The sequence below is a fragment of the Daphnia pulicaria genome, chromosome 3, assembly GCF_021234035.1.
Source record: "Daphnia pulicaria isolate SC F1-1A chromosome 3, SC_F0-13Bv2, whole genome shotgun sequence".
Classification (NCBI taxonomy): Eukaryota; Metazoa; Arthropoda; class Branchiopoda; order Diplostraca; family Daphniidae; genus Daphnia; species Daphnia pulicaria.
In genome coordinates this window covers 11233825-11252735 of record NC_060915.1, presented here as the reverse complement: position 1 = coordinate 11252735, position 18911 = coordinate 11233825, and the positions used below count along the sequence as shown (strand labels likewise).

Here is an 18911-nt window from a genome sequence, read left to right as displayed (position 1 = left end):
CAGATAGGGCACACGTGCCTCTCGGTGCACTCTAGTACGGTCCCCGAAGTGGCGGGGGGGACGGGTATATCTACGGTAGCAGTAACGCTAATAAAGCGTAGCACATCGAGTCTAATTGCATTGGCACACAAAAGGGGGAGATCAAGAAGTACCCACACACATATAGATATATATATAGGCGCAATTACTGAAGTTGGGAGTTGGAATCTCAATAGTAGCTGGTCGTTTCTTTGTTGCCGGCGTTTAATTTCCACTTAATTTCTTCTCTTCAGGAAGGAAATAAGCGCCTTGCAATCGGAAAACTATAGTTTGGAGAGGCAATTATTTAGCTACCAGCGGAGTTTGGCCATGGCCCAGGCTCGCAACGGAGTTCAGCCGCAAGGGCCGTCCGACGACAACACGCCTTCGTCGTCGGCGAACGGCGAGTATCCGCCGCATCGGGACCATTCCCATTCGCGCGACTTTTTCGCCCGTCGAGACGAGTCATCCGATACCGAGTACGCATAAATGGCGTCACGCTGAGATATCGTCATCTCTCTGGTGCCACTCTATTCACTCTTTGCCATCGTTATATCGACTTCACCTATATATACTTCTGCTGCCCAATGTTTTTCTAGCATTTAGCTGAAACTCTTTTTTTGTTTTGTTTTCTTAAATCTCGAGTCGTCGGATGTTTGATTTTTCCCGTTTCGTTAGATTTTTATTGACTCGACAAAATACTCGTTATTCCTCCTTTTATAATCATATCAAGAAACGAAAGTTTCACAAAAGAACAAAAGTTTTTATTAATGTGTGCGTGCTGCACATGTCACAAGGGCACACGTTTCAACTTCTTTTTTGGATGTTAGACCTTCTTTCTAAAAAAAACTCATTTTGTTAGACAAACAAAATGCAAATTCTGTTTTCCTCCCCCCCCCCATTGTTCATTGCGTCAGAAATGCGATTGTCTTTTTTTTTTGTCTTCTTTGCCCTGACGAAGTTTATATATCTTTATCGTCATTTTACATTCCAATCTATCCTCTTTCTAGTTCCTAAAAAATACGGTCAAATTCTTCTGTCTATTCCTCTATTCTTTGTCAGTCCGTTGTTTCTTATTGTTCTAATTGTTACTCGCCATTTATCTCTTTAGGTCCACGGCCTTTTAATCCCCTTTTATACATTTTACACTATTATGTGCTGGTATGTAAAACTGCGATGTAATGTCTTCATTCATTTAGGAGGGTCTTAACATACCGTTAATATGTTGAATCCAACCACCACCCAAAAATTAATTTCTTTTCTCCTTTCTCTATTCACACACATTCACCAATAATTTAAAAAAGGAAGGCGTCGTGCAAGACGCCTGTTATTTAATCTTATCCCTTGATAAAGACGGAACAAATACTATCTTTCGATATAAATACAGGAAATGTTTCAATCTTTTCCTTCTGCGCATGTTTTATTCCCCTTCTTTTATGGTACTATGTTCTGCTCAGCTGAGATGTATTGGACGGTGGGCTCGTATATGCCAGGGCCCAATCGATCTGGCGCACACACACACACACACCAGCTTGATTTATAGCACTATCGGCTCGTTTCGAGTTCATCGCCTAACAAATGGTCAATCAATATAATTGGGACTCTTTCGCTCTCGGCTTACCGTTAGCTGCTGCTGCTATTGACCTAGCGTTAGTAAATAAACGTTGAAAAGTATTCGTAAATTCTTCCAATCCCGCCGTCATCTTTATAGTTAATTAAATCTATAATGGGAAAGGAGGATTCGCATTTTGTTATTTATTACGTCAGTCGTTTATTTATTATCTTCCCGATTCAGTTGTTGTTGATTTCTCAAACTATTCGACCGTAGTCGTCGCTACGACACCGTTCTATCTCCGTTGCTACTGTAAAGATCCATCCTCTCAGACGGAATAACTTTACAAAGAGAAGACTAAAAATAATAAAGAATAAACAACCAGAGGCGTTTTACCCACAAGCCGATGTATTGGACTAACACTAATAACTAGTAGCACAATTAATAATTAAGAATAACATACCGTTACTGAGATGAAAAAAATAGAAGAAACAGGAGACAGGATAAGACACTTGTTGACACAGCACTAGAACTCAACACATAGCTCAACACTAATAACGCTCGGTACAAAAGAAGGGACCGGTAACTGTTAGACACGATTGAAGAAGGGAACTAAGATAAATCAAGACTAGAACAGGAACACAAGACGGAAGTAAATCAAGGACTAAAGACTGGAAGAGAACTAAGACTGAACTGGAACTGAACTGAAGCTGGCGGATCGAGAGTTCCTTATAAACCCTCGTACAAAATGCTAAATATAAATGTTTGCAAATCTAGAACAAAGGTAAGAACATTCCAGATTGGCAGCTGCAAACAAACGTGGTTGTAGCTGCAAATCTAGCTTCATAATTCTAATTAAGCTGGTTTAAGCATAATAAAATTATAATAATGGAAGAAGCAGTACATGAAGCGTATACAATAAAAGCTTGGCCAAAATAACTATAGCGCTTGTTTCGCACATGACTATATATGGTATGTGTAAATAATATTCAAATAAAATAGTATAATAATTCAGCGCGCGCTATCTAAGAGGACGCTTCATTACATCACTCCCACCTCCGTTGAATTACGCCCCGTAATTCAATTCAAAGGACGGCGCGCGCGTGGATTGACGGCGGTGGTAGCTTTAGGTTTGCATAGAAAACAGCAAAAACTTTTAAGCAGATTGCAACAGCCACAAGCTATAAAAATGCGAATCAGGATAATAGCGATGATGATGACTACTGCAAGAAGAAAATATTTCTTTATTTTTTCAATCCAATCCGGGTAGACAGACAATTCTTCGGCGTTGACTAAGATATTAGTGGTCCTTGGAACGTGAGATGGCGTGAAATTTCCGGCGGAGTGATCGTTAATGGTTGAAACGATATCTGCTAGCACGTTCATGCTGTCCAATAGGGCGTCGTTATAGGCTGGATTAGATTGATGCACATAATCAAAATATTTCACTTCATTATAGCGAAATGAATGCGCCAAAGTTTGTGTTGGGACCACAATCTGTGCGACGATTGGCCGCCAAGTCCCATTGCTGTAAGCATACGGCTTATCATTAAAGTTTATAAAGCCTACAGACCAGTAACATGGTGAAAACGGAACTAATTCCCAACCGTCACGATTTATGGTATATTTTTCAAATTTTGGCTGAGGTCCACAGTTTGTCACTTCTGCAGCGAACGACACGTTGCGCACTTTGCAAGTAATAGCTAGCACTGTTTTCCCGAACGCGCTCAGTTTAGTACACTTCGGAAGGTTGACCATGGATGCTGCCAGCCATCCGTTAAACTGGGCTGTAGAAACAACACGTTCATGGGTAGCTTTCCTTTTTTCGCACTGTAAGTTCTCTATTTCTCGAGTCAAGTCGTTTTCGTTGTCGAGGAGCTGGTCACGCAAGTATTGAAAGTTGGCGACGACATCAATACTTGCATCTTCTTTCAACACCGGCCGTTTTCTTGACCCTTCCTCTAGCGAAGAATTTTTTGGAATAATTGGTGTTGTGAAAATGTATAGTTTAGGTTGGCCTATCACGTCAAAAGCATCTGCTTTAACGTCGCAAGTTGTCAGTGGTGGGAGGCACCTCTTGTTCGTTATTTGTATGTGAAATTCTAGTTCTTTTTCTTCATCGTGCATTCGGAATTTATTCGGTGTGCCAGTTGTTATTATTATCGCGACACCAGATTCAACCAGACGTGCTTTAGGCTCTGATTTTACGGTAAATGTTTTATCCCAAATTAAAGTAAGGTGATTGTGGGATATGCTGCCTGCTGTTGCTGGCGCTATTCCAAGGGGAGTTGAAAAACTTTCCCCTTCTGTTTCTTGGTACAGTTGGATTTTTTCGACGGCACAGTTGATGGTTTCGACTGTGACTGTTTCCAACCACCATCCATCTTCCACTGGTTCTTGATCGTAGAAAAATTTATTGTCGTTTATCGTCATTGGTTGTTCATTGCACCGACGGCTTTCGTACATTGTTAGGCACTCGAGAGGTGAAGTTTCCAAGGCAATTTTGTCAGGCACAACCACTTTTTGACCGAAGAAGCTTGTAGTAATGTGTTTGATTTGCTTCCATCTTGCACAAATATAGCCAGGGAATTTTAATTCTTCCCGTTTTTCAGTATATACTGAATAATTAACTGCATTTGTGCGATTTTCATTTTTTTCGGGCTGACAGTCTTCATCGGAGAATTGCAGGATTCCTTTTTGAGACGCTTGCTCGCAATCACAGACGGTGACCTCGAGAGCGTTTAGGCCTAGAGCGTATAGGCCTAGCAGCAGTAGCATACGGAGAACAAACATTCCCGTGCTACTGATGACAAAAATTTATAGAGTAATACAAAATTCACACATAATATAACAATACAGTAAGAAAAGATTCAAAAAATAAAAATTATCATTTAAAGCATTTATCAATCATCGGTTGTGGGTTTTTTTTTCTATTAAGATTTTCTCGTAGCGAAAGCGATTTTGGATTTTTATGGGTTACAAACAAATTTAAGAAAAAATATAACAATTATAAAAAGAAACACGATGTACGGAACAATATTAAGATATTGGATAATAATGTGGGAGGGTAAAGATTTTTTTTGGAGGGTAAATATATAAACTGAACGCGCAAGCAAGGGAAATATTCGAGAAAAACGACGTTTTTATCAAAGTGAGATTATAGTTTAATTATTATTACTATCATTTTTAAAAGTTTAAAGGGAATTTTTTTTTTAAGTTTAAAGTTTCAAATGTGGGAAAAAAAAGAGAAAAAAAATATTTTAGATTTTGTTCAATTGTAAGACAAAAATATATATATATATATTTTGTTTCTTTCCTTTTATCTAAATTGATTTTATTATTAATTTACTGAATTATTAAAAGTTGAAATGGGACCTTATTTCTGTCTCGAATTCTTTTTTCTTATTTTCCTTCTTATAACTCTGGTTACTGGTAGAGAAATTTATCAACAAAAATATAGGAATTCAAATGTCCCATAATTATTGGGGTATTAAGAAGACGGCCTAAAATCATAATAAGGCAAAAAAATGAATAATAAGGTATAAGATAAGGAAAGAAGTTGACTGATTTTGATAAAAGACAATTACAAGCACATTATTATTTATTTAATTCAATGTTCAACATGCTTTTTCCATCTCCACATCTCTTTTTTTTTTTTTTTTTTTCGGTCAATCTTTTTTCACATTTCTGCTTCATAACGAATAGGACTTCGTCGAATTCTTTTGGGCCTCTCGTTAGAATCGGCCACTTTTCCTGTTTCTTTTTTCTTTAATTCTTTCTTTTTCTCTGCCGTTACTACTGGGTGTGAATTTGCTTGAAGGGGTTGAGTTGGTGTGGATGGCGCGTGAAATATGATATCAGCTAGCACAGGGGAGGGCGGCAAGGGGGAAACGCGCTCGCGATAAGGACGCGAGTTTCTATTTTTAGCTTTTTGAATATTGCTCCCCTTTTTCTCTTTACTTGTGCTTTTTCTCCCCGTATGCAATCCTTTTTCCTTTTCGTTTGCCTTGACTTTCGTTGTTTCTTTTTCGACGTTATTCTTATCTATGCTAGAATTTTCCTCGTCTGTTAGGCCTACGTCGTTTACGTTTTCTTCGTTTTCCGTTTCAATTGAATCGCTTTCATTACTAAAAGTTTCCCAGCCATCCTCATTACTTTCACTTGAAATACTTGATTCTTCGCTATTTATTTCGTCATCTTCATCCTCATTACTGTTACTAGAAATATTTGATTCTTCGCTATTTATTTCGTCTTTTCCATCCTCTGCTCCTTCTGTTACTTGCGTACTTATTGACTTAAAGCGCGGGTCTTTTATTTCGGCTGGTTTCTCTATTTCTGGGCACGCTTCGTCTTTCCACAGCATCGTTTCAAACAGCGGTTTTAGCCTATTCACATGCACGCGTTGGATATTATAAGAATTGTCGGCGATGTCTACTGTCTTGTTATTATAAGTTTTAATTACTCGAAAGGGTCCTTTATATTTTGAAGTAAATTTCTTACTGTCTCCGGTTTGTACTACCACTATATCTAATAGAACTCTATCCCCTACTACATATTTATTTTCCTTTGCTCTTTTGTTATATTGTTCTCGTTGCCGCTCCCTCGCTTTTTCACTTTCTTCCCGTACTCGTTGAAAAGTGTAGCGTAAACGATTGACCAGATTTCCTACATAATCGGAGGGTGAAATATTTGTTTTAGGGATTGCTCCCAGAAATTCATTTATAGGTATGTTGGCATCTCTACCGTGGATGATATAATACGGGGTCTCGTTTGACGAAGAATGAATTGAATTTCTATAGGCAAAGAGTAAAGGGTCGATTAAATCTTCCCAATCTTCATGATTACCGTCTTTTAATTGTTTTCTTAACATGGTCGTTATCGTTCTATTAAATCTTTCTGTCTCTCCATTACTAGCCGGGTGATAAGAGGTCGTTAAACTATGTTTTATTTTCAATTTTTCGCAAAAATATTTAAATAATTTTGAAGTGAAATTTGTTCCTCTGTCTGAAACGATAGCATTAGGCATTCCGTGCCGGGTCACTACTGTGTCAAATAAACATTTGGCCGTCGTTAAAGCTTTCTGATTCTTTAGCGCGAATGCTTCTGGCCAACGGGAAAAATAGTCCGTGACTACCAAGATATATTTATTTCCGTTTGTTGATGCTGGTGTTATTGGACCCAGGAAATCAATTCCTATGACTTGAAAGGGTGCTTGTGCAAGGTCATGTGGATGTAAATAGGCCTTTAACGTACACTTGGAATTTTCTGTACATTCTTTACAAGCTTTACAATATTCTTCGATTTCTTTTCTCATTTTTGGCCAATAATAGTTATTTTTAACTTTCAAGTATGTGCGAAGAAATGCTAAATGACCTCCCATTGGTCCGTCATGAAGCTCTTTTAATACTAGCAAACGAAGCGAAAGGGGGAGAACTAGCTGATGGTTTATTTCGTTTCTCTTGCTCTTTTTTGTTAAAATTTCCCGTCGGTAAAGCACTCCGTTGACTACTTCAAAATATTCTATTTCTTTCGCCCATTCTGGTTTCTTGTTTTCATATTTTTGATCTAATTCGCCGGTTTCTAAATAAACTTTAATCTCTTTACATAATTCGTCTTCCCTCTGCTTTTCACATACATATTGAAATTTATCCATCGATTGGATTGTTACTAGGCTCGCTATTTTCATACGTGAAAGAGCATCTGCGTTTTGGTGAACTCTCCCAGGCCTATACTTTATTTCGTAATTTACTCCTGCTAATTCTATAGCCCATCTACCAAGTCTACCGTTACTATCCTTCTGATTTTTTAACCACTGAAGAGCTGCGTGATCAGTAATTATCTCAAAAGGCCTATCTAGTAAATAATGTTTAAAATGTTTTATTGCATAAACTATCGCCAATGCCTCTTTCTCAGTAGTACAGTATTTCATTTCTGGCTTCGTCAGCTGTCTACTTGCGTAGGCTATCGGGTGTTCTTCTCCGTTTTGCACTTGCGACAGTACGGCTCCAATTCCGTAATCACAGGCATCGGTGAAAAGTAAAAACTTTTCGTTGAAGTTGGGATATGCCAGTATGGGCGGCGTCACAAGACGGTCGCGTAACGTTTCAAACGCCTTCTGATCTTCTTCCGTCCAAGTGAACGGCTGTTTTAACATATCCTTATGCGTCTTTCTAGTTAGTGGTTTTGCTATCGCGCCAAAATCTGGTGAAAATTTTCTATAATATCCAACAAATCCTAGAAAGGAACGAACTTCATCTGCTGATGCCGGTATTTTGTAGTTCTTTATTTGCTCGATTTTTGCTGGGTCTGGTTTGATACCCTCCGCTGTAATCACGTGACCCAGATAATTAACTGATCTTTGCAAAAATTGACATTTTTTGAATTTTAACGTTAATTTTGCTTCCCTTATCAACTCGAATACTTCACGGAGGTCTTTCAAATGTTGTTCGAATGTGTCTGAAAAAATTATAACGTCATCCAAATAGACCAATGCCTTCTTCCCCAAGACGTCTCTCAAGGCATAATTCATTAGCCGTTGGAAAGTTGGTGGCCCGTTACATAATCCAAATGGCATTCTTGTAAACTGATAAAGGTGATCTTCTATTACAAATGCTGTTTTTTCTTTGGCCGATTCTTCCAATTCAATTTGATAATAGCCTGAGGCCAAGTCCAAAGTGGAGAAAAACTTTTTTCCGTATAACTTATCTAAAGTGTCGTCAATACGAGGCATCGGAAAAGAATCTTTCTTTGTTATACTATTTAATTTACGGTAATCAACACAAACTCTTATTTCTCCATTCTTTTTTATAACTATAACTACTGGTGCTGCCCAAGCTGAAATTGATTCCTCTATAATCCCAGCTTTTTTCAAGTCAGCCAATAACTTAAGAACTATATCTTTATATTTTACATGTAAGCGATATGGGCGTAGTCTGATAGGGCCTCTCCCTTGTGTATCTATCGTATGTTTTATTAAGTCGGTACTACCCAACTCTGAAGTTTCAGAAGCGAAAATTTTTTTAAATTCAAAGATTAAGTCCGAAAGGGGTTCTCGAAATTCTAAATCAACGTCTGGGAATTCAAATGAATCAACTTCTGGATTTTTACCGCTTCTCTCCTTTTCTGCGTTCGCGTACGCGTTTTCAGTCTCTATCTTTCTACTCTGCTTTAAATAATCGCTTGACCTTAAATCTAAGCTTAAATCACTATTAAGATCCTTTGGAACGTCATTATAAAATGTCGGCTCTTTAAGATCTTCTGCTACCTCCATAGGCTTGCAAAAAAAATCTGTTGCCTCAAAGCTCCGTCGTAAATCAACTTTAGGCTCTTTTAAGCTTTCTGACGCCACCAGGCTCCTTCTTGGATAAACCTCTGGCTCATTTATATCTTCTGACACCGTAAGAATCCGACGGGAAAAATCCTTAGGTTCGCAAAAAAAATCTGCTGCCACAATGTTCCGTCGTGAATAACCTTGCGGCTCTTTAAAGCTTTCTGGGTCCTCATAGTATTGTCTTAAACAATCATGAGTTTTATCCCCTAAACTACTATCATTATCTATTTCAACTTTATCTGGGTCCTCACAGTTTAACCAAACTTGAGTATTATCCCTTAATTTATTATCATTATCCATATTTCCTTTTTCTGGGTCCTCACAGTTTAACCAAACTTGAGTTTTATCCCCTAAACTACTATCATAATCTATTTTTACTTTTCCAATGATTGAACTCGCAGTTTCAATCGTTCCTAATTGAGAAGATCTTGGTAAACAAACAGAATGCATTGAATGATTTTCTACTAATAAACTATATTTTCCATCGTTCGAAACGGTGCTAACAAAATCTCTTATTTCTAGACCACCTGGTAGTGTTTTATTAGACGTAAAAACCACTGTCGCTTTAGGAGAGACGTAAGGAAATGATCTCTTCATCTTTGCCTCAATTACCATAACTGATTGCTGGGGTATTTTTACTCGTTGACTTGCTGTAATCGTCATTTCGGGCGCTGGTCCCGATGTGCCTTTTTGTTGGTCTGGCTCCTCTCTAGCTAGATAAATGCTCTGATTTTCCCCATTAATTGTAAAGCCATGTTTCCTAATAGCATCCCATCCTAAAATACAATCTTCTGAAATACCATCACTAATCACAAAATTTTGGAAAAGTCTAACATCTCCATAATATATAGGCAAAATCACTTGTCCAAACGTATTTAATTTTTTGTCATGTACATCATATAAATCAAAATCGAGTTTGCTGCAGGTCCCTCGACTTCGCTGTGGAAGAGATTGAAAAAGATTGTAATGCATGACACTTCTAGCTGCTCCTGTATCAAATAAAGCCTGAAAAGAACGCTGAAAACTTGAAAGAGGAATTCGAGGAGTTGATTCATTTGTTAATGTAGTTAACTTAGCAATATTTCGGGATTGAAGAAGAGGCTCACTATCAACTGACCCGAAGCCACAGTTGATACTTATTGGTTTCCCTGTTTCCTTGGAGGGGGTCCTGGTAAATTAGGATGACCTGGGCCCATTGGTTTCATTTGACACTCAAATGATTTGTGTCCGATACCTCTGCAATTGTAACAAATTGGCGGTTTTGCTGACTCTAAAGCTTCGACCTGTTGATTCTGAGAAAAGCTTTGTTGAAAATTTTGTTGATGATTTGGCTGAAAATTTGGTTGATAATTTGACTGAAAATTTGATGAAAAATTTGGTTGAAAATTCTGTTGCCTTGGAACAGGGCAATTATTCTTTACATGGCCTTCTACACCACACGAAAAACAAATGAGTGGGAATCTAGTAAACTGCTGGGTCGGAGTGGATGGTTGATTGGGTATTTGAAAAGGTGTTGGGAAATTTGGTCTAAACCCTGGCTGCTGAAAAGCATTTTGATTCGGTTGCCACTGCTGTGATCTGGGTGGTCGAGGCTGCCAACTTGGTCTATTATAAAAAGGCTGATTCTGTTGCGTATTATTACTGATAAATGGTTTATAAGGCAATCTGAGACTATTTCCATTATTGGGGTAAGTTGGCTGAAAATTTGGCATTTGATTTTGAAAGGTTACTTGTTTCTGAACGTGTTGTTGTTTTCCGTCTTTTGTCAACAGAAAGCTAACAGCTTTTGAAAGTTCCTGTATACAATTAGCAATTTCACTTTGGTCAGTAGCTGTTTCTTCTGCCTGTTTATTCCCCTGTTTTAATGCAGACGCTATGGCATTGACCGTTTCGTGTTGTTCCCTTACTATCTGTTTGATTTCTTGTATCTCTGAATTATTCGAGTGGCTAGTCTGATTGATAGCATTAACAAATTCGTGTCTCTCCTTATTGGATTCAATAGCTTCCATACGAACCGAATATTTTCTTGTTGCGGCAACAAGTTCGTCAAAGGTTCTGAATTCTTTATATTTAACTTTCATTTGTAATTTTTCATCAATTCCATCTATGAATTTTTCTTTTAAAATAATTTGAAAGGAGTCTTCTTCATAATTCTTGGGATAAGCGTATCTGAATAGTTCCTTAAGACGAATAGCGAAATCATAAATCTTTTCCCCTGGTTTTCTATTTGCTTTTTTAAACTTTTTTAAAGACTTCTCTGTCGTTTCATCTCCGTGAAAATGGTCCAATAATTTTTCCTTAATTTCCTCAAATTTGTCATTCCCACTGTGTAAAATATATTTCATAGTTCGATGTGCCTTATCTGTCATTTTCTTATATAATTCTAGAATAGTGTCTTTTTCCGTCATATCAGAGTCATACATGATGGCTTCAAATGTTTCTAGCCAAGTGTCAAATCGCTGGAGAGCACCTCCAGAAAAAGATGGTAAAGATTGTAGGCTTGAGCGGACATATTGATCTTTTTGAAAAGCGGATAGATCTGAAGCTGCTGCAAATCTAGGTGTAGTATTGGTATTCATTTTGGTAATTAAATTTGAGTTTGATAATAAACAAAAATCCTCTATTCTGGCACTACGCTTAGGACTAGTCTGAGGCGTGCTTGGAATCTTTCTATGTTGTTTCTTATTTCTGTCTCTATAATCGATTGACTCGATGGGCTCAGTTCCCTTGTTTGTATCGGTGCTGTTACGCGATTCTCCAAAATCTGCGAAGATCCCGTCGAGCGTCTGCTCCTTTGTGATCGTCTTCTCTGACTGGGTACTGCGTAACACTCCAAATCTCTGTGATTGTTCTGAAGGCTCTGTCTGTCCACCTGGACTGGTTCGACGCAAGCTAGAGTTCTGTTCCCTCGCGATCGTCTTCTCTGGTTCGGGACTGACTGATTCTCTGATTGTCTGTGATTGACCTGAAGGCTCTGCCTGTTCACCTGCTGGACTTGTTCGACGCAAGCTAGAGCTCTGTTCCCTCGTGATCGTCTTCTCTGGTTCGGGACTGATTGATTCTCTGACCTGCTTTGATTTACCTGAAGGCTCTGCCTGTTCACTTTCTGGACTTGTTCCTCGGAAGCTGAAACTGCTAATGAAATTAATTTCTTCAAATTCTTCTTCGTTTTCTTGATCAATAATTCTAACTCCCGGATAGATATTTTGCGTGAGAACCTCTTGACTTGGGGAAGCTGATTTAATTTGTTCGATAGACTGATCAGCTCCGGCCTGAGTGTTTCCAATGGCCCCGGATTGAGTGATTGTACTTGTCCCAATTTGTAAACTAAGTTCAGAAACGTGTAGAGGGCTTGAATATTTCTCAGAAAATTGGCGTGTGAATTTATAAAACTTTCTAGCACGAAGTAAGACGCTTCTCCAATTTCTTGAACTACCGAGTGATAATCTCCGTCCTCGTCTACCCTTTGTATTTCCTGGCTTGGAAAATAATTTAGGAAATGTTCTTCTCTTTTTGGTACGAACGGAAGAAGTTCGTGAAGACACAGAATTTCCCCCAGAAGGAATGTCAATGTTTTCCTCCCGCAATTTAATAGTACTTCCGTCAACAGCTTGATCCCCCGGACTGGTCCGCTTGCTTCCCTCAGCTCTGGCTGGGTTAGCTCTAGTTGGGATTTCGATAATTCGGTTGTTATCTCTGCTAACTTCGTCGCCGCTGATAGATCTATCAGCTCCGACTCTGTGTCCAACTCCTGAATATTCTGGAATAACCGAAGTAATTGCGTCCAGACTGCTTGACTGTTTTTTTGAAAATCTGTCTTTCTTTCCTCTAAGTTCTTCAAAGCTAAGATTAATGATGGAAGTAGATGAACTACTTTCGGATAAACTGCATTCGGCCCTAGTATTACTCCTTCTACTGTTCTTCGAATCCGAATTTCTATTTGTTCCGCTACTAATCTGTTCGATTGAATTTCGAAATGGTCTGCCATTCGTTGTTTTCTCTTTGAAAAGATTTGAGAGACGACGTGTCCACTCTATTATTGGTGTAATTCGACGAGAAGATTTGGGCGTGGAAGAATCAGTGAGATAAGGCAACAAAGGGGAGGAAACGTCGTCACTACTTTTAAAAACTGTTTCTTCTTCGCGAATCCATTGTCTACGTGGGGGTGTTTTTAATAACGGATCTACTTGCTGATAACCGGAGTATGATCTAAGTTTTTTCTGGATTTCACTGTACACCCTGGTTCTTAATTCTTTATCGGTAGATCCCTGAATTTTCCGGACAGGATCCTGGATGAGCTTCGCACTTCCAGTATCGACAATATTTGCAAAACTTTCTTGACAATCAGAAACTACAGAATTCAACGGAATCGGGGAAACAGGTGGGGCATGGATCTCGACTTCAACAACGTTGTACAAGGGATTCAATACACTTATAATAGGCGTGCGTACAAGTTTAGGTCTAGCACCAAATACATCATTATTCAACATTGTGGGTGAGTTCTAAAATCGCTGCCACCATTATGTAAAGATCCATCCTCTCAGACGGAATAACTTTACAAAGAGAAGACTAAAAATAATAAAGAATAAACAACCAGAGGCGTTTTACCCACAAGCCGATGTATTGGACTAACACTAATAACTAGTAGCACAATTAATAATTAAGAATAACATACCGTTACTGAGATGAAAAAAATAGAAGAAACAGGAGACAGGATAAGACACTTGTTGACACAGCACTAGAACTCAACACATAGCTCAACACTAATAACGCTCGGTACAAAAGAAGGGACCGGTAACTGTTAGACACGATTGAAGAAGGGAACTAAGATAAATCAAGACTAGAACAGGAACACAAGACGGAAGTAAATCAAGGACTAAAGACTGGAAGAGAACTAAGACTGAACTGGAACTGAACTGAAGCTGGCGGATCGAGAGTTCCTTATAAACCCTCGTACAAAATGCTAAATATAAATGTTTGCAAATCTAGAACAAAGGTAAGAACATTCCAGATTGGCAGCTGCAAACAAACGTGGTTGTAGCTGCAAATCTAGCTTCATAATTCTAATTAAGCTGGTTTAAGCATAATAAAATTATAATAATGGAAGAAGCAGTACATGAAGCGTATACAATAAAAGCTTGGCCAAAATAACTATAGCGCTTGTTTCGCACATGACTATATATGGTATGTGTAAATAATATTCAAATAAAATAGTATAATAATTCAGCGCGCGCTATCTAAGAGGACGCTTCATTACACTACGTAGGCCCATTTCGTGTACACAAACTCCTTATCCAAACCTCAGGAAATCCAACCAGGCACCAGGTTTCCCGTCACTGTCTACATAATTCAAGTCTTTTTTTTGTTTTTATTACTTGTTTTCGTGCTGTTATTGGACCATGACAACGTCGTTCGAGGATGAGCCCTGTCGGTCCTCAAAACGGTGTAGAAAAAGAAATAACCAGAAACAAGACAAGCGCACCTGCCGGCGTTCTCACGGGGCTGCTGTGTTGAGTACTACGCATAATGAACCTCACACGCGAATGTAGATGCTGCCGGTACATTTTACTCCAGTAAACGCTACTTAGTTTCATAGAAAAATCCTATTTTATTTTATTTCATATTTTTATTATGTTCTTTTTTTTAGTTCTATCGTTTTTTCTTCCTAGCCGTGGCCAGCGCACAAAGAAATTCGAGTCTGTTCTCTTTTGTGGCACTATCACAAGCGTGGCAGGCTACTGTTATGGATGAGTGTCCCTTTTTCCGTCAATCAGCTAGAACTTGATCATTTGCATAAGAATGTATAATAAAGTCGTTGACAAGTTGGAATAAGGAACAAAGTGTCGGCTAAAGTGCAAACAGCCACAGAGATGCGTATCATTTTTAGTGCGACATCCTACTCGTCCTTTATTTGATTTGATTATTAGGAACAGCCAGTAGCAAAATGACACAGTACGTACGTACTCGATGAAGTGTAATATACCAAAGGCCAAACTTCCATCCAGCCGAAATGGAGTGGATGGTGTGCTGCACGTTTTAACTTAACTTGGAAAGAAAAGGATAACGAGGCAGTACCAACTAAAAGGTGGATCTGAACGACGGAGTTGTGCAACTGGAGCGTGTCGGAACTTGAGAGAAAGGAGATCCTCCCATCTCGAGGGATATGTAGTAAGTGATCATCGGCAACTTGAAGCTGAACGCTCATTTTTTCCCCTCTTCTTTCCTTATTGTTGTACGTAAGACTGTCACTTCCATCCAGTAGGATCATAACGGAAGAAAAGGACTTCCTGCACAAGTTCATTAACACTCGTGTGGCAAAAGAAAAGGAGTAATTGGCAAGACGCAGTTTAAAGTTGGTTGATGATATCCATAAAGAAATTCATTGCAAGTTAAGGTAAAGTTTCAACATTTTTTTAGTATTCTTTTATTTTTACGAACGATTAGAATCGTCGAAAGAATAACATAGAATATGACTTTTATATGAGCTTTATTTCTTTTCTCAGCGTGCTCTTGAAATTGCGCGGTTCATCCCTTTTGAAATGGTTCTTCAGAATCAGAGGTGTATAAAATGGTACATAGTTCACGGTGTAATAGTGCGTTCAATTTTACGCTTTCTTGGTTGTCGATTGTTGCAATCTAAACGAACCTAAATATAGTCTTACTTGCCCACGCCAAGAACCCATCGGTTTAAACGCTGGGAGAAAAGCCTATAACTGCACATTTCATCGGCACGACTCACAAACCCATCGATTGAAGAAATCGATAAGATATTTCTTCATCTAATAATACTTTGTCGATTTCGTCATTATTTCAAGAGTATCTGACGATCTTCCCACGAACAATAGAATATGTTTGACATTTAACTCCGGATTCCATTACGATACTGGATGCAATTTTCATCATCTATCCCATAATTTGACCGCGATGCTCTTTGGCTTGTTTTATGCGAGAGCGATGTTTGTAAACTCATTGTGTCGACTCCTCGAAGTGAAACTTTTTCAACTTTTAAATGGAAAGCCGTGCCAAACCAAGCTCCTTCTTTACAGCCTTCTTTACTAAGTATTCTGTCCAGTTTCGCGTTATTGATTTGCCAACCAATTTCTTTTGGAATCCTACTATACTTGGCTGGATCTCTTTTATTTATTTCGTGGTTCTGAGCAGTAATAAGACGGGACGTTATTTGCAGATTTGCCATCCACTTACCCAGTTCTTCGAACTCCGCCGTTTTCTAGAAGGGCAGGGGAAGCGGGGCTTGATCCCCTTTGTTTCTCAAGAGCAGTGTTACAATACGAAACACAGGCTGGCTGGCACACGATCGGAATCTTCGGGTTGCGCCGAGTTCTACTTATGGTCGTACTTTGTATACATTTCACAATCTTCTTTGGCTTCGCCAACTTCTTTGACTTGACAAATATTCGAAAACATGGAATATTTGACTTCTTCGATTTAGAATTCACTGCATCTTAGTCTCCTTGCGGGAATTAAGATTTAAATCCAGGAGAATCAGATTTTTACGCCTCTTCCAAAAATCGAGAAAGACCAACTTGTAACTACAGGAATCCACCCACTAACAAGACGTAGGAAATATTTAACTAACTCAGTCAATACGTTACAAGAGAATACTCACAAATACGACATTTTAAAACTTCGCAAACGTTATATTACAGTTTCAGATAAATATAGTAATCCACTTATAGGTTTTTAAAATGTAGTCGGTCACGGTCGCAGTCATCACGTTTGGAATCAATCGCCATCGTTTCTTTCTTATGTGAACCACTGGTGACGACGTATAGATTTAAAAAAAAATAAAGAAATGTTAACATTTTTATTTTAATCAACCCCTATAAATATTTTAGAAAGTTACCCAAAGCTGATTGAGTGTGGAACTGTTTTTGATCCAGAAGTATTGCCTAAATTAACAGGAGTTGACTGACTTGTGGTTAAATTTTCAGCTGGTTCATTAACGACCGATTCTTGCCATTTCTTTAAACCACGACCACTTGCAAAGCCCAATAAGGAACCTCCAAGTGCTGCAAGGCCACCTATTTTTAAACCAGCAAGAAAGCCAACAGGGCCGCCAATACAAGTACCAATAAGAGCTCCTGTTACTGGATACATGGTTGCCTTAAACTTTGCAGCTTTGGCCAAATTCTGTTGTCCTTCTTTAACATTTTCTAGAGCATCATCAACATTGCTTTCAATGTTGCTGACTGTACTTCCTTGAGTCTACATTAAATATTTTATCAATGTTATTGTTTAACAAAAAAAAAATATATATCAAGAAGACTTACATGAACTTGTTGAGCAAATTCTGAAAATAAGTCGTGTAACTCCTCTATATCTTTTTGCAAATCTTCATATGTCTCAAGCTGAATTTTTCGTTGCTCTACTTCAATTTCTTCTGGTAAAATCTGTTCTTGACTTAGCATCAATTGTTGCTTTTGTTCACTTTCCGATACATGGGAATCAAAGTTTTCATTCAAGTTTTGTTTAAATTTTTTTACAGCAATTAAAGCTTGAATTCTGTAAGGTCTAATTTTATTTTCAAACTCCTTTTCATCTTCTGGTTTCAACTGACATCCAACTCCTTCTAATTCTCGTAGAGCAGCTTGCAATTGAGAAGCAACCTGTTGTCCTTTTAACTGTTCAGTTCGTACTTTGTCCCAATCTTTATCCTTGATATGCTATGCAAATAAAACAGTTAAATTATATAAAATAAAAATAAAAATGCGCATTAATCATAAAGACCAACTTTATTTAGGTTGCTTTCATGTTGTTGTAGCTGTCCAAGAAACTGTGGCAACGCAACATTTGCGAAGCGATTCAGAGGTAATTCATATATTCTTACTCTGAAAGAACTGTTAACTTTTGACATTATTTCACTGACATAACCAATGCTTAAAACATAGATTTTTATCTTCACACTTGAAGGATTTCGTAAGCTTATTTCTTATTACGACTGAAAACGGTCTTTGTTTATGTTCTTTCTGTTCTTGTGTTGACACTGAAGCCATCTAGTAATAAATGAATAAACTTTTATATTTTTGACACTGAAGCCATCTAGTAATAAACTAGGGCTCGCGTTGCAAGCGTTGGCCTTCGGCTAAGAGCTATCTTGGAAGAATTCTGGAATTAGGCAGTCTTGTGCTTCATTTTCTTGTCGTTATTTTTTATTTTATTGTACTCTGTATACTCTTCTACTTTTAAACACTGATCTTAATTTTAAAAAAGAACGACGCTGTATTTATAAATTTTTATTTCGCCAAAAACAAACAAAGAAGGAAGAAGGAGAAATAGCACAAATTAACATTTTTAGCGGAAGTGAAATAAATTTTTTGTCGGGGAATTCCAAACCCGGTCGGTATATACCTCATTTCTCGAAGTTTGGTGACTTGATGAATACACTTTTGTGCCGTGTAATCAACCTCAGCTTCGGTGGTGAATCGCCCAATTTCAAATCGAATAGAAGAATACGCCAAATCTTCTTCAGCGCCAATGGTCCGCAAAATATATGAAGGTTCCAGCAATGCTGAGGTGCAAGCACTTCCGCTTGAGAGTGCCACGTCTTACGTAATAAAAAGAATTAGTTAAAACGAAAGGTAGTGGAAGTTGCCTTTAAAGTTACCTTTCAGGACCATGAAAAGACTTTGTCCCTCGACGTAGGCGAAATAAAGGTTTACACAACCTGGGTAGGAGTGTTCAGGATCTCAATTTCGTACGACATGTCACATGTGTTAAACTATTATCAATCTGATCGATCAAGCCTTGCGATAGTTTACTAATCTGGCATGATTATACTAAAACATGGTTTTGATCAATTAGTTATGTATGGATACTACTATGACATGAACTAAAACCTTAAGTTCTTGCTGAGCTACTGTGAAGTTTAAATAAACTGATACAATATATATGCAATTAACTGAGGTCATTTATTTAAACTATTCCAAGTATGTCATACAATATCTGTCTTTTGGCACTTACAGTCTGTTCGGGAGAGAGATCACAGTAAGA

At 38.1% G+C, this 18911-nt stretch overlaps 2 protein-coding genes and 1 long non-coding RNA gene across 5 annotated transcripts in view; 1 reads left to right on the top strand and 2 right to left on the bottom strand.

The window, feature by feature from the left end:
- The window catches only part of LOC124328724, a 32997-nt gene extending 31575 nt beyond the window's left edge, over nucleotides 1–1422 (top strand). For all 3 annotated transcript variants that reach the window (XM_046787546.1, XM_046787548.1, XM_046787547.1), the window contains exon 7: nucleotides 273–1422. In XM_046787546.1, coding sequence (XP_046643502.1) covers nucleotides 273–507 — 235 coding nt within the window. In that variant the 3' untranslated portion in view covers nucleotides 508–1422. The remainder of the gene's footprint in view (nucleotides 1–272) is intronic.
- Nucleotides 1423–16537: 15115 nt separating this feature from the next.
- On the bottom strand, nucleotides 16538–17914 carry LOC124328755 (syntaxin-17-like). The gene is made up of 4 exons (XM_046787590.1): nucleotides 17653–17914; nucleotides 17192–17584; nucleotides 16765–17126; nucleotides 16538–16676 (listed from the first exon to the last, which is right to left on the bottom strand). Exons 1-4 carry the CDS (start codon nucleotides 17773–17775, stop codon nucleotides 16592–16594), a joined length of 963 nt encoding a protein of 320 aa, XP_046643546.1. The 5' UTR covers nucleotides 17776–17914; the 3' UTR covers nucleotides 16538–16591.
- A 70-nt stretch (nucleotides 17915–17984) lies between these two features.
- On the bottom strand, nucleotides 17985–18780 carry LOC124328784. The gene is made up of 3 exons (XR_006916438.1): nucleotides 18758–18780; nucleotides 18526–18697; nucleotides 17985–18465 (listed from the first exon to the last, which is right to left on the bottom strand). It is a non-coding gene; the product is annotated as an uncharacterized LOC124328784 (long non-coding RNA).
- Between the last annotated feature and the right edge of the window lie 131 nt (nucleotides 18781–18911).

Excerpts from the sequence above, each read along its gene's own strand:
- LOC124328755 (XM_046787590.1), bottom strand. The coding sequence starts at position 17,775 with ATGTCAAAAGTTAACAGTTCTTTCAGAGTAAGAATATATGAATTACCT. Across the intron at positions 17,585-17,652 it reads ATGAAAGCAACCTAAATAAA|CATATCAAGGATAAAGATTG; the intron begins GTTGGTCTTTAT and ends TTATTTGCATAG. Across the intron at positions 17,127-17,191 it reads AATTTGCTCAACAAGTTCAT|ACTCAAGGAAGTACAGTCAG; the intron begins GTAAGTCTTCTT and ends TATTTAATGTAG.